This window comes from Euprymna scolopes, chromosome 21 (genome assembly GCF_053919585.1).
Source record: "Euprymna scolopes isolate OS-2025 chromosome 21, ASM5391958v1, whole genome shotgun sequence".
NCBI classification, from domain to species: Eukaryota; Metazoa; Mollusca; class Cephalopoda; order Sepiida; family Sepiolidae; genus Euprymna; species Euprymna scolopes.
The window spans coordinates 39210113-39223609 of NC_136502.1; the positions used below are offsets into that span (position 1 = coordinate 39210113).

The 13497-nt window shown below is 40.5% G+C and overlaps 1 protein-coding gene across 1 annotated transcript in view; it reads right to left on the reverse strand.

The window, feature by feature from the left end:
• Nucleotides 1-912: 912 nt before the first annotated feature.
• Nucleotides 913-13497, reverse strand: part of LOC145242131 (uncharacterized) — a 39403-nt gene continuing 26818 nt past the window's right edge. The window contains exons 4-6 of the mRNA XM_080105057.1: nt 13256-13297; nt 9978-10070; nt 913-1303 (exon numbers count right to left, since the gene is read on the reverse strand). Coding sequence (XP_079961183.1) covers nt 1118-1303; nt 9978-10070; nt 13256-13297 — 321 coding nt within the window. The 3' untranslated portion in view covers nt 913-1117. The remainder of the gene's footprint in view (nt 1304-9977; nt 10071-13255; nt 13298-13497) is intronic.

The window sequence follows — 13497 nt, forward strand, 5'->3', positions numbered from 1 at the left end:
AGAGGCATAAGCTTAAATATACAGTTGTACCATAAGCTTGAATGACACACTTTTCGAATTTTTCCATAATAATCTGAAAATTTGGTGTCCAATTGATATGAATTCATTAAAAAAAAAAAAAAAAAAAAAAAAAAAGAGAAGGGGAAAGGGGAGGAAAAAAATGTTTTAAATGGAGGATTGGAGACTGGTCTAAATCTGCCAAAATTGGTTTTTAATTAGTTTTTAGAACTATTTACAATAAAAGTCTATTTTAATACATATTTGGCTTAGCTATACATTTTTATAATAAATTTGAATGACACAATAACCTTCAGATTTCAGATTTTTTCATAATAATCTGAGAGTTTGGCATACACTTGATATCAATTTATTTAGAGAAAAAAGTTTTTAATGGCAACAAAATGGAAATAAATAAAGAGATAGAAAAAAATTAAAGAAATTTTATTAAATTAAAGGATTCAAGACTGGTGTAAGTTTGACCAAACAGGTTTTTAATTAATTTTGAGAACGATTAATATTTAAGCTGTTTTGAGACATTGTAGTTTTATTATTTTTGAATTTGAATGGCATCCACTTTTTAAGATTTTTTTCAATCGATATAAATACAAAAATTTTTTTAATGTAAAAAAATAAAATAAAATAAAAATATAGAAAAAGAAAATTAAAAAAAACTTTTTTTGTTAAACTGGAGCAATGGAGACTGGTCTAGGTCTGACCAAACTGGTTTTTAATTAGTTTTGAAAACAATTAATATTTAAGCTCAATTCCATTTTGTTGTACAGTTTTACTATAAGTTTAAATGACACAATGACATCCACTTTATAAGATTTTTTTTCATAAATAATCCTAAAAGTTGGTGTCCAATATACATCAATTCATTAAAAGAAAAGAAAAAATATGGACAAAAATATGTAAAGAAAATTAGAAAATAAATTTTTTTTCAAACAAAAAATAAAAAACAAGTGGATTGGGGACTAATACACAAACTTGGTTTTTAGAAAAATCTGTTTTCTGCATATACTGTTTCATAATTGATAAGAATTTTATTAAGGTTATATGGAGTTAAGATTTATTTTAATATCAGAAAGATATAATAAAGTATGGTTTTTAAAATTATCTAACTTATTTTGCATTCTGTCGGCTCAATGAAAAGTCGTTTGTAGATTGAGTTGATCGATCTGTCAAATTCATATAAGTAAACTGGATTTTTTTTGCCCCTTTTTATCATGCTGAAGAGGTTCTGGATTTTTGCCACGGATTCATATTGGGCATCCATAATCACATGTTCAAAGAAGTGTTCAGCCTGTAATATAAAACAAAAAAGTAATATTATAGCATTAATAAATTGGCTTTTTACTTTAGGCTGGCAACTTTTTGTATTAAGGAGATAATTTATTTAAAATTATTTTTAGATTTTTTTAAACAATTGTTTATATTATTTTTTGTTTTTTACAGGTTTTCAAATGACAATGAAGAAAGTATTTTTATCTATCAGAGGATTGTTAAAGGAAAATAATTTTTCCATTGTCTGAGCTCAAATCCATGCAAAACTTTCACAAAAACACTCGTCTAGCTGAAGCCACTATCAATAATTTCCCCCACTCTTTATCTGTGCCTAAACCTAAACGTGAATTCCATGAACAAAGCTTCTTTCTTAGAACTGCACGCCTGTGGAACTCTTCCATTTGCCTGCTTTCCAGCTGACTACAATATGATCGTCTGCAAGTCCAATGTAAACAAGTTCTTGAGCTGTCCCCGTAAGTAATCCAATTTACCAAATTTATACTACTAACGATTATTACGATATTGTTCTGTTGACTACCGTACATTCATTAACCTTTATCCTTCAGTGGCCTCCAGGCCTTGATAATTCAAGAAGTTGAAAAGCTGTGAAGACAAGAAAACTTTTGTGCTCCAGAATTTATTTTCTATATAGTCAATGCATTTTTGTCAGCAATTAATAGTGGCTGTTCATGGGTGTCCAAAGTCCACTTTGTCATACAAGAGTCATTCCGAAAGTAAAAACTCTTATTTTTCTTCAACTCAAAGTGTTGAACAGCTATAAAGACGGGAGTGGTGCCATTAAAATGAACAACCTTTTGTGTTCCAGAATTTCATTTTCTTACATAGTCAACACCATTTTTAATACACTTTTGCCAGGAATTCAATGACACATTTTTGCTTCTGACACACGTCTATGACAGGAGTTGCTTTCTTAAAGTCTCACGCCATCAATATCTGCAACAGAGAGATGAAGCTTTTAAATCATGAATGCATAAGTTCAGTCATCATAACAATGCAATTTTTAATTCCCTCTGACCCATTTGGGCGGAATGGAAAAATAATAGGTATTACTTTTTGAACGCCCTTTGTAAAATAGAAAATGCAACTATATTTTCCATTAGTACAAGCAGAAAATAGTCCAAATTCTCAATTTCTATACAAGCAACTATATGCTCTGTAATCCATAATATATTCCTTAGTATTTCCAATTAATATTAATGCATTAAAAAAAAAAAAGAAAAAAAAAAAAGAAATTTGCCCAAATAGGTTTTTAATAATCACAAATCATTTCTTTTTGCATATTTTAAAACTAAACATTAATCAGAAGTGACATTTCCAGAGCATTCATTGTCCAGCCCAAATATCAGACGGAATTCATTATTATTTTATTTTTTGGGCGAATTAGTCCACCGGGCAAATTCTTGGCCTTCGGGCAGGGATCAAAGTGTAGTATCTGAACAACCAACGGTCCCCACACCAATTGAGACGGGGACCAAGCGAAGAAAACACTGCTCCTCTGAGGATGAATCTGCTAGTAAGAGGGAGAGGAACTCAACCTCACCACTCCCCGGTTCATTCAAAAGAATAAAAAAGAAAAGCAAAAAAAGGAAAGCGGAAGAAAAGGCAGCCCCCACTCCCTGTGAGCATACACCACCTCTAACAACAACACAACCCACTTCCACCCCCATACCACATACTGCACCAACACTATACACCGCACCAACACCAACATCAGACACCGCACCAACACCAGACACTGCACCAACACCAACACCAGACACCGCACCAACACCAGACACCGCACCAACACCAGACACCGCACAGACACTCGTCCCCACACCAATGCAAATTGAGCCGCCATCCCAGGAAGAAAAGAATGAACCCGGGAGGGGGAGAGACCCTTCAGATTCTCCCACTTACGGACTCACTCCAGCAGGGACTCTCGCCCTCGAAACGAGAGAGGAACTTTGTTTTGTAGACCCCCTGTCTGTGGCAATGGGCTTACCACACCGGCAGAGAAAAAATTTAAAACCTCTGCTGGACTGCCAACAGATAGGGGGAAAAGACGTCAATGTCCCCTCTAATTTCCCGGACGTCCCACGGCTAACAACTTTCGTCAGGCTTCCTGAGGCCTGCAAAACCAACGTGTGGACAATGCTGGAGGCCGCTGAAGGGGCTGGTCCGGGAATTGAACTGATTAGGAAAAATGACCCTTCTCTTGAGGAACTCGCAAAACAATGCAAGGGAAGGGTCCCAGTGTTGGTCCATCCGTCACTTTATAGGGCCCTTAAATTGACTTACCCTTTGGATGTCGGCGGCATTGTGAGAGAAGGTCAGGACATGAAAAACCTGACCACCTTGAGCATTGCACACAACGTCGGTGTCCTTTCCCCGGCTGACTTCGGAGCTGAGTGTAACACACCTTAAGGTAGGTACCATGGCTTTGAATTTGGCTAGTCTGAATGCGAAGGGCTTGAGATCATCAGGCCGGGTGGCTCGCCTCCGGCACGACCTCTTATCCCTGGGAGTGGATGTTGCTGCGATTCAGGAGACGCATTTCGTTTCCTCTGTGGACTGTCAGGTGCTGGCCCGAGACTTTGAGGTTTTCTCAGCATATGGCAGCCCGCGGGGGAAGGGAGTATCCTTGCTAGTTAAACGTACTGTTTCCGCGACGGTCGACGTTGTCCATAGGGATGCGGAGGGCAGGCTGGTTGTGGCAGATGTTGCTATAAAAGATTCTGTGTTTCGGGTGATTGCGGTTCATGTGCCCAGCAGCGCTCGTGAGAGGGTCTCATTCTTCAGTCAGCTTGACGCGTTTGTAGATTGTCGGAAGCGGGTAGTGCTAATTGGGGATTGGAATGCCATCTTAGACCCCGACATAGATAAGGTAGGAGGCGGAGCTAGAGGGTCGGAGAGGTGCGAGTCCAGCCTGGCTGATCTGATGGCTAGATGCGGTCTGGTCGACAGGTTTCGGGTCGAGCATCCAGGGCGGGAAATGTGGACGTGGACCAATAGCGTTTCCTCCTATCCAAATACCTATTTGGACAGGATGTTAGTTAGGAGAGGCGAAGTAGACTTCCTATCCTGTCCCACGTTCACTTGGCTAGGCCAGACGGACCATAAATTAGTTATGGCCCGGCTGAAGCTAGGAAATAGGCCTAAGTTAGCGGGGTACTGGAAGTTAAACACCTCCCTTCTGGGGATACAAGACTTCCAAGATCAGTTAAGAGAATTGATTAAAAAGGCACTAGTGGGGGCGGTTACCGGGAGTAAGTGGTGGTTAGGTCTCAAAGCCAAGATTAGAAGCTTCTCCGTCAAGTATGCCTAGCGCCTCGCCTTAGATAAGGCCAAGACGAAGAAGCAGCTAGAGCAGAAACTAGCCCAGGCTACGGGGGAGGGTGATAGAGTTAGTCAGGAACTAGCTAAGCAAGACCTTCTATGCGAGACTAGCGAGCGTTACGAAGGCCAAGTAGTTAGAGCTAGGCTTAGAAAGATAGGCAATGAAGCAGTCAATTCTGATGCAGACGTGCGCCGTGAGGTTTCTAGGCGTGGCTCGGACAAATACATTGCGAAAGTCAAACATCCAGATGGACGCACCCTGGAATCGACTCGGGAGATCTGCGAGGGGTTTCGAGAACATTTCGAGGAGCGTTTTACACAGCAGCCCGATCTTCCGGTCCTTGAGTTTAGCGACTATTTGGCCGACTCTCCCCGCCTCGAGGCGGCTAGAGCGGCTAGTTGCGAGGGCCGGGTGACGGAGCAGGAGGTCTTTACTGCGCTGAAGCAGGTCAGCTGTGACAGATCGCCAGGACTTGATGGTCTGCCATACGAACTGTACTTGAGGCTGTCGCCCATGTTTCTGCCTCTTCTGACGGATATGTTCAACCATTGGTTTGCTCAGGGATCCATCCCAGGTGACCAAGGGAGTGATCACATTACTGAAGAAAGGTGACGGGCATGGAGGGGAAGAGTTAGACGACTACAGGCCCATAACTCTGCTAAACACAGAGTTGAAGATTTTGGCCAAGGTCCTGTCAAATCGGCTGCAGGTTGTTATCAACGAGTTGGTTGAACCGGAACAGAACTACGCTGTGAAGGGGAGATCGATTCAGAACAACTTGCACCTGATCCGCACGATCCTAGAGGGGGGAATAGATAACGACATGGAAGCTGCGCTGATCAACTTAGATCAGTCCAAAGCTTTCGATAGGGTCGACCATCGTTTCCTGGCATCTGTCTTAGAGGCCACCGGTTATAAACCGGACTTCTGCAAATGGATCTCCATAATGTATCGACAGCCCATGGCTGTCGTGCAAGTCAATGGAAAGCGCTCGAAACCCTTTGTTATCTCTCGGTCGGTTCGTCAGGGTTGTCCACTGTCGCCCCTTTTTTATGTCCTGGCTTTGGAGCTTCTTCTCCGCAAGTTGAGACATGGGGGAGGCAAATTCGGCCCTGCGCGGAATGGCTCTGCCTGGCGGCTCAGCTGCCAAGGTATCCGCGTTCGCCGATGATGTCATGGTCTTTGTGTCGGGCTTCAGAGACATTGAGGTCGTGTCGGAGGCACTCACACAGTACGAAAGAATCACGTGGGCCAAGATAAGCCGCACCAAGTCGGTAGGACTGCGGTTGGGCGCATGGAGTGGCAACGCAAACCTCCCGGCGCCCTTCAGCTGGACAGATGGCCCAGTCCGGATCCTCGGCGTGTGGTTCGGACCGGGTCTCCAGCTTGACAAGAATTGGTTGGAGGTACGGTCAAAGGTGGAGGCTGCAGTCAATTCGTGTCTTCCTAGGAAACTTTTCTTAAAGGGTAGAGCTGAGGCGTGCGCCACTTACGTCTTTCCTCTCATCCTTTACCGACTGGCCGTACTTCCCCTGCCTGCACAACAGCTAAAAGCTCTTGTCGAACTCTTGTCCTCGCTCCTTTGGGACAGAGGAAGACACTGGGTGAGCAGACAGGTCTGTATTCAACGTCCGTGTGAGGGAGGCTTGGGAATGCCGGACTTGAAGTGTCATCGAGATGCTGAGAGGCTGGCCTTCCTGAGCCACTATATGCAGGAAGACCAACCGTGGCACCCCGTAGTTACTGCCGCCTTCCCCGACCTCATTCTCGACCCTTCCATCGAGAGCCCTCGCAGGCCGCGGGGAGAATCTGCCTACATGAAAGAGTGCCGAGCCGCGCTAAAACGACTACCAAGGTCCAGTGACCTTGTGACTGCTACCCGTAGGGAACTCCACAAGGATCTAGTGAAGGGGGCCGCCGCCGACCCGCTATGCACACGTTTGGGTTGGCAGCAGAGTGAGATCCGCTCTGCGTGGAGCTGGGCGCCAGGTTCAAGTCATCTGAACAATTCGGAGTTCTCTCTGACCTGGCGATTGGCCCGAAATGCACTTCCACTCAACAACATACAATGCAGTTCCGGGTTTTTGGAGTCGCCTGATTGTCCCCGTTGTGGGACAACGGCCGTAGAAACTACGGATCACGCTTTCTTCGATTGCCGCGAACTCCGCCAGTACTGGTCGTATGTCAGCGGAGTAACGGCTCGCATCGATCCTGAGCATCCTCGCCCAATTACTGTATCCAATGTTGTGGACAATGTGAGGCCGCCGTGGGATCGGGAAAAACAAATGGTCTACGTTACGATCCTGGCCATGGCGAGAATGGTGATTTGGACGTCGCGTCTGCAAGGTTGCCGGGGGGTGTTGTCTTTTTCTGATCAAGATCTGATCGCTTTCTTTAAACACCAACTACGGGTGAAGATCAGATGTGATAGAAGAAGGCTGCATCGCGCTGCATTTGACAGAAGATGGATACATGTGGCAAGTCTGTGTGTACGAAGAGGAGCCAAATTTGAATACGTGTTCTCCGCCTAGGTGTGGAACGCGCAGTTCTGTAAAGTAAAATTAAACAAGTAGCCTCTCAGCTAGCTGAGTGTGTGTTCCATCCCTCCCCGATTAGGAAGCCTCCAAGATCCCCATTCCCTCTTACCTGCAATTTTTGTTTTCACCCCTTCCTCTAAATTTTACCCATCTTGGAGAAAAAGAAATGCAAACTAACCTCCATCCCTTACCCACAAAAATTTCTTTTCTCCATTCACCCCCATCTAGAGGGCAGCCCCACCTAGAGACTGACCCGCAGAAGCGAGGTTCCTTTTACAAACCTAGTGGAATGGGCAGTCTATCAACTAGACGGGGTTGGGAGGGTCCTACTAATCACTTTTTGTTTTTTTCTTCCCCCGCCCTCGACACAAATGAATTATTGTACCATTTTATTGTTATCTTTTTTGTTTTTACACGTCAATAAAAAATGTTTTAAAAACTGGGAGTTAAGTAGGACGTCCCCAATATGAAAGGGTGAATGCGGTATTATGGTGAAAGAAGATACTAGCTGGGAGAAACTTTTGACTTTGTTTAGTTCTGGAGTGACAAGGATGACCAACGACCCCCAAAATTCCCCCCTTTTGAGTTGGCCATGTGCCTAAGTTTTTTGTTCATCGTTGATTTTGACTGTATTTTTTAACATGAATAAAAGATTTAATATCTCAAAGTGTAGTATCTGTTCTGCAGATGCTGCACTTAAGATAATTTGTACCAGTCAATGGAGGGGAAACCCTCTATACTGGGACAATTATTATTTTTGGTCACAACCAGAGTGCCCCTTTTTGCCCTACTTTTAGGGGAGCTGGTTTTCCCCCACATTAAAAACGGCCTTGTGCCTAATTTGCTTTTGTGGGGAAGCAAATAAATACAAAAATATATCAATAGAAGACTGGTTCTATAAAAAAATACATTCGCATTCTACATAAATTAAAATATCATGTGTAAGCGTATTGCATGACTGTGCAAAATTTCTTCCTTTCTATCCTTACAATATATTACAAGCGACTATCAATTTAAAGGAAATTAGCGAGATTGCACGGATAAGAATCAGATGTCCGTTATGGTGGAAAGTAAACTTATTTCTTTTTTTTAAATTTATTTTCATCCTAGACATATTGTCACTTCGAACATAAGTGGAATTTGTTTCAAATGCTGCTTTAGGCCAGCTTGACAGAATCTTTAAAAAGTGTTTTCAAACCTACTTATTCTTAATATAATGAATCTGTCATGTGAGCGATTCACATATGCGCATTTGTGAAACAGTTGCCAAACAGGCAAGAACCCGATGACCCCCCCCCCCCCCAAGTACCAATTTTTAAAAATTTTCACCCCCTTAGCAGCCATATTTTCTTCTGGATGAAAACAGATTAAAAAGTTTTCCACATGTCTGAATACCTTATATACCAAATTTCAAGCCTATAGATCAAAACTTTGTTGAGTATATAGGTTGAGAAGTGTCCTAACACACACACACACACACACACACACACATTCTCACTTTTATAGATATACTAGTATGAGTGCCTGGCGTTGCCCGGGTGTTTGTAAGTGTGTGTTGAGCATAAAAAAATAAATAAATAAAAGTTGTAGTAGGCAGGCTCGAACCCGTGACGCGAAGGCGGAAAAGAAAGTGGAGGTGTGTGTAAGGGTGTTGGTTGAGCAAAGAAAAAAAAATGGGTAGTAAGCAGGCTCAAATCCATAATGCGCCAGAGGAAAAAAGAGGTAAAAAAAATTTTTTTAAATGGTCTTATCGATGCGCCTACCACAGTTGTGACGTCACAGGTGGTCGAAATAACATCTTTTATGTGATATCATTGACACGAGGTTTGAATGACTTGTAAAAATGTTGGCGAAAAAAATTACTCTCCTTGTAGAAAAATGCTCAGTTGAGTGTGGAGGAATTAATGTTTTTAGCCAATTTTTCTATATTTGTCGTCCGAAGGGTTGAGCTTCATAACGATACTGATCACATGAAAATCCGTTGCCTCTGTTGAAAGTTTTAGGCAGACATACATTTAAACAGACAGGTGAGATTTATATAATAGACTAGAGGGGGTACCCGGTGTTGCCCGGGGGTTTGGAGGTGTGTGTGCTCTTAAATAATAAAAAAAAAAGTTTTGATAGGTAGTTAGGATTGAACCCGAAGCCCTGAGGCGAAATTGGAAAATAAATGTGAAACGTTAACTGCTCGGCCAGCAAGAAAGTGTAACTGAAACACGTTTGAATTTATTTAAGTAGAATTGTCAGGTGCCCACTTAATGAGGTCAAATAGAAGTCGCGGAGTTAAGATTTACAACGACGTAAGCAATGGCTATTGAGCAGTTAACATTTTCTGCGGGACAGTTTTTAATGAGGTGAAAACCCAACTTTGGGGAGGAAAAGCAGCTCCCCGTTTATTAGGGGAGTGTTGTCCAAATGAAAGCAATCGTCTGATATGACAGTGAAAAGCCAACATTGACCAAACGTTTACATCGCTTTCTGGAGACCACCTAGCTAATTCGAATCAAGTTTCGCTTGTTTTAAACAGAATAGTGAAAGAAAGACACGCCGATCTAAAAATCTGGAAAAAATAGCGTTTAAAAGTCGGGCAAGTTAAATACACGTGCGACCCCCGTTGTGAAGTCATACATATTATCATCTAGACAGCATATAAAAAGTTTTAAGAACGAGTGAGCCGACCGAGCGCTCCCTTGAAAAAAACCTTTTGCGGACATACAAAAAAAGTACACATACATACACACATTTTCGCTTTGATATTTATAGATAGATGATGCAAGCAAAACATAGAAAATACATTAATTTGAAATATTACTTACATGTGTATCCATAAAAGGAAGAGAGGCCGTTACATTTGTAGCCAAGTATATTTCATTATTAAGAACGAAATTCATTGCCGATTTAGCAGTCATCTGAATGAAAATAAAACAAAAATGAGTGAAGACAATTTACAGAAATGCTTAGCCATGTTTGAATTACAGCACATATACAAGGTGGAATGATAAAATTCTCGGCCTAGAAAAGACGATATGATTCCATTTCCTTTTGATGAAAACTAGTTTTCTTTATTGTTGCAGACCATTTACTAGTTCACCACTTGTATACAAATTCCAAGAGCGATAGTAGCCTTCTATAATGTCTGAAAGTGACACAATGTTCAACAAGCAAGATCAGAGATGCGCTGGTGTACAACTCGTGCTCTATACTGATCCAAGTTATGACAACAGGACCATTGCCAGCACCCTCAAAATCATCGCTGGATTGCCACAGATAGAAAATTACTAACACCCGAAAGTATCCTGTACCTCTATAAGGCAACCATTCGCCCATGTATGGAGTATTGCTGTCATATTTGGGCTGGTGCATCGGCTACTAATCTCTCGCTCCTTGACAAGGTTCAAAAGAGAGTCGCAAACCTGAACTGGCATCTAAGCCTCTGTCCCATCGACGAAACGTTGCATCCCTCTGCCTGTTCTACAAGTATTTTAATGGTGAATGCTCTGACGAACTGCAAGCACTTGTGCCCCCAGGATGTGATCCCCCCCCCCACACTGTAGCGATCCCTAGATGTAAAAGATCTTTCTACTCCAGTAGTTTCTTCCCCAGAACAGCTAGACTTTGGAATTCCATTCCAGGTCCCTGCTTCCCCAACTGTACTGACGTGCAGAAGTTCAAGTGCAACGTGAACCAACATCTTGCTGCCCAAATCCCTACATAGTTCCCCAGTTGTTGTTGCCCCTGATAGTAGCCCCCTACCCCAAAGTGGCAATGTGCCTTGTTTGGGGTGAAAATGTAATAAAAAAAATTAAAAAAATAAAAAAATAACAGAGACATGTTCAGGAAGATGAAAACAGAGTTTTCGGCTACGGTTATGGTCTTTCATGTGATTTCACCTGAGGGCCACATCATTCTAACTCACATCTTCGAAGTTGGCTTGAAAGTCAACACCAATTTTTTTTAAATCTTTATTTTGCATTATTATAAATTTCTCATTTATTTAAAAAAAAAAAAAAAAATGTATTCAAGAATTTCAGAATTCTAGCTTTGTTATAAAAAAAAAAAAAAAAAAAAAATCTTTTCGGCTTTCGATTTGGTCCTGACATTGTATTTGTCTGCCCCTGCTATGCACTTTCCCCATGTCCCAACTGAAAACCAAAAAAGAGTTGTACTAGTGAAAACTTTAAGATTAAGAAGGGTAAGTTTTGTTAGGTCATTTTGTTTTGTTTGTTAGGTCATATCAACTCTTTTCGAGTCATTTAATTATTGAAACCAGTAATTTTGGAAAAAGTTTAATACTTCAAGTTCTTTATATTTTCAAATATTTATTCATGCAGTTTGGTTTAGTTGTTTTGTTTTATGGTATATCAACCTTTTTCAGTTTATTAAAGTAATCTTGCAAAAAAGGTTTTATGCTTCAAATATTTATCCATTGAATTTGGTTTGGTCGTTTTGTTTTACAACAGATCAATAATTTTAGTTATTTAATGCTGACTCCAGTAATTTTGGAAAATTTTTAAGTTTTTTTATATCTTCTTCAAACACTTATTTATGATGTTTGGTTCGGCTGTTTTGTTTTGTAGTATATTAGACCTTTATGGGTCCAATCATTTTGGCAAAAGATTTTATCTTTCACGTTCTTTATATTTTAAAATATTTATTCATTGTGTTTGGTTTCGTTGTTTTGTAGAAGAAAATTGTTGTTTTCGTTTTTGCAAAACATATGTAATATTTACATTTAACACTAAAATGGTTTCTTCGAAATTGATAGTCGAAAAAGGTCCAATACGTGTTCGAGAGAAGTGTGGTTGCTTGGTGGTTTTTGTTTTACGGCATATCAACTCTTTTCAGGTTATTTAATCCTGAATCCAGTGATTTTGAAGAATAATTTTTTAATAGAGTATGTTTGTTTTTTTAAAGTCGGTTTCTATTTAACCCATAGTTGGGACCCTAACAGGCACTACCACTCCGAGTCAGAGTGGACCTGGGAGCAATGGCAATTAAAGAGTGGCTCCACACTCCGCAAAGCCCGCAAGCTGGGGCCTCACCATCGGATATAGTTTAAGGTCATATCCAGGACCTTAAGAGAAGTGTGTAACTATCATTATTTAGTTCAATTTTGGCCTTATCATCGTAATGAAAAATTTGAGAAGGTAGTCTCAGGGTTGGATGATATGGATTGGAATATCCCATGAAATACTTAAAAATAAAGGTACTCTTACATAATTTTTTTTCAAGAAAACTTTATATTTTTATTTATTTTTTTTTACGGTTGTTCATTGCCAGCGGAAAAACTTTTTTTAAAAGAAAATATGTGAAAATATGTTTACGAAAAGCGTAAATTGTTAGATGAAAGTACAGGAAAAGAAAATTTAGTTTTTTTTTTTTTTACAGGAAAACTTAATATTTTTATTTATTTATTTTTTTACGGCTGTTCCTTGCCGGCGGAAGGATTTTTGAGATGAGGATATGTTCTTAGGAATCATTTACTTCGGTCGACTGTTGAATGGCCATTGATCGCAAAGAGGGAAGGAAATGGGGGTAAAGGAAATGGAAGGAAGCTCTCCAAGAACCGGGTAGCTTTCGGAAATGTGATTTATGAGACAAAAAGGAATGTTTCTGAATTTTTTGTCTCCACATAAATTCAAGTAAATATGTACCCAAAAGCTCCCAGGTGGGCCCTCATTCTTGCCTGTTTTGCTGTTTTGTTTCCTTCCTACATCCTCTCGATGTGATTTGTTATTGCTTTCGTCGTGGGGTCTACAAAATGCATACTATGAGTCATTGCAGGTGGTTGGTGGAATCCTTCTTCTACTTTGTTATAGGCCCTTCCATCAGTTGGATACGACTGTAGTCCCCAGCAGAATATATGTTGCAATTTAGTACAGTCACCAAAAAAAAAAAAAAAAAAAAAAACCCTTGTCGGTAATGTAAATAAAAAATTAAAATTCGATTTAGCATTTCAACATTTGAACAACACTCGGCTGAAACCGATGATTGCTGGTCTCACCCGATCCATGCTTGACGGAAATTCCCGAGAATCCGGGTCAAAATACCAAAAATAAATGTACAAAAAAAGTAAATAAAAACACAAACTTACATTGTACTTTAGGAGATTCCAGTAATGCGTTTCGCTTTTAATCTGAAAATAGAAAAACTAAAAAGTTGAGTTTGTATTACCTTTTTTCTTTTTTTACTGTTAAACAAAGTAATGCAAATAAACCAGCAAAAACCAACAAAAAGCTTAAGATCAGAGTGTAGTACGTGTTCTGATGCTATACTTCATCTTTTCTGTCCTTGGTCAGTGGAGGAGAAATCTTTCATGCCTGAGACAATTTTAGT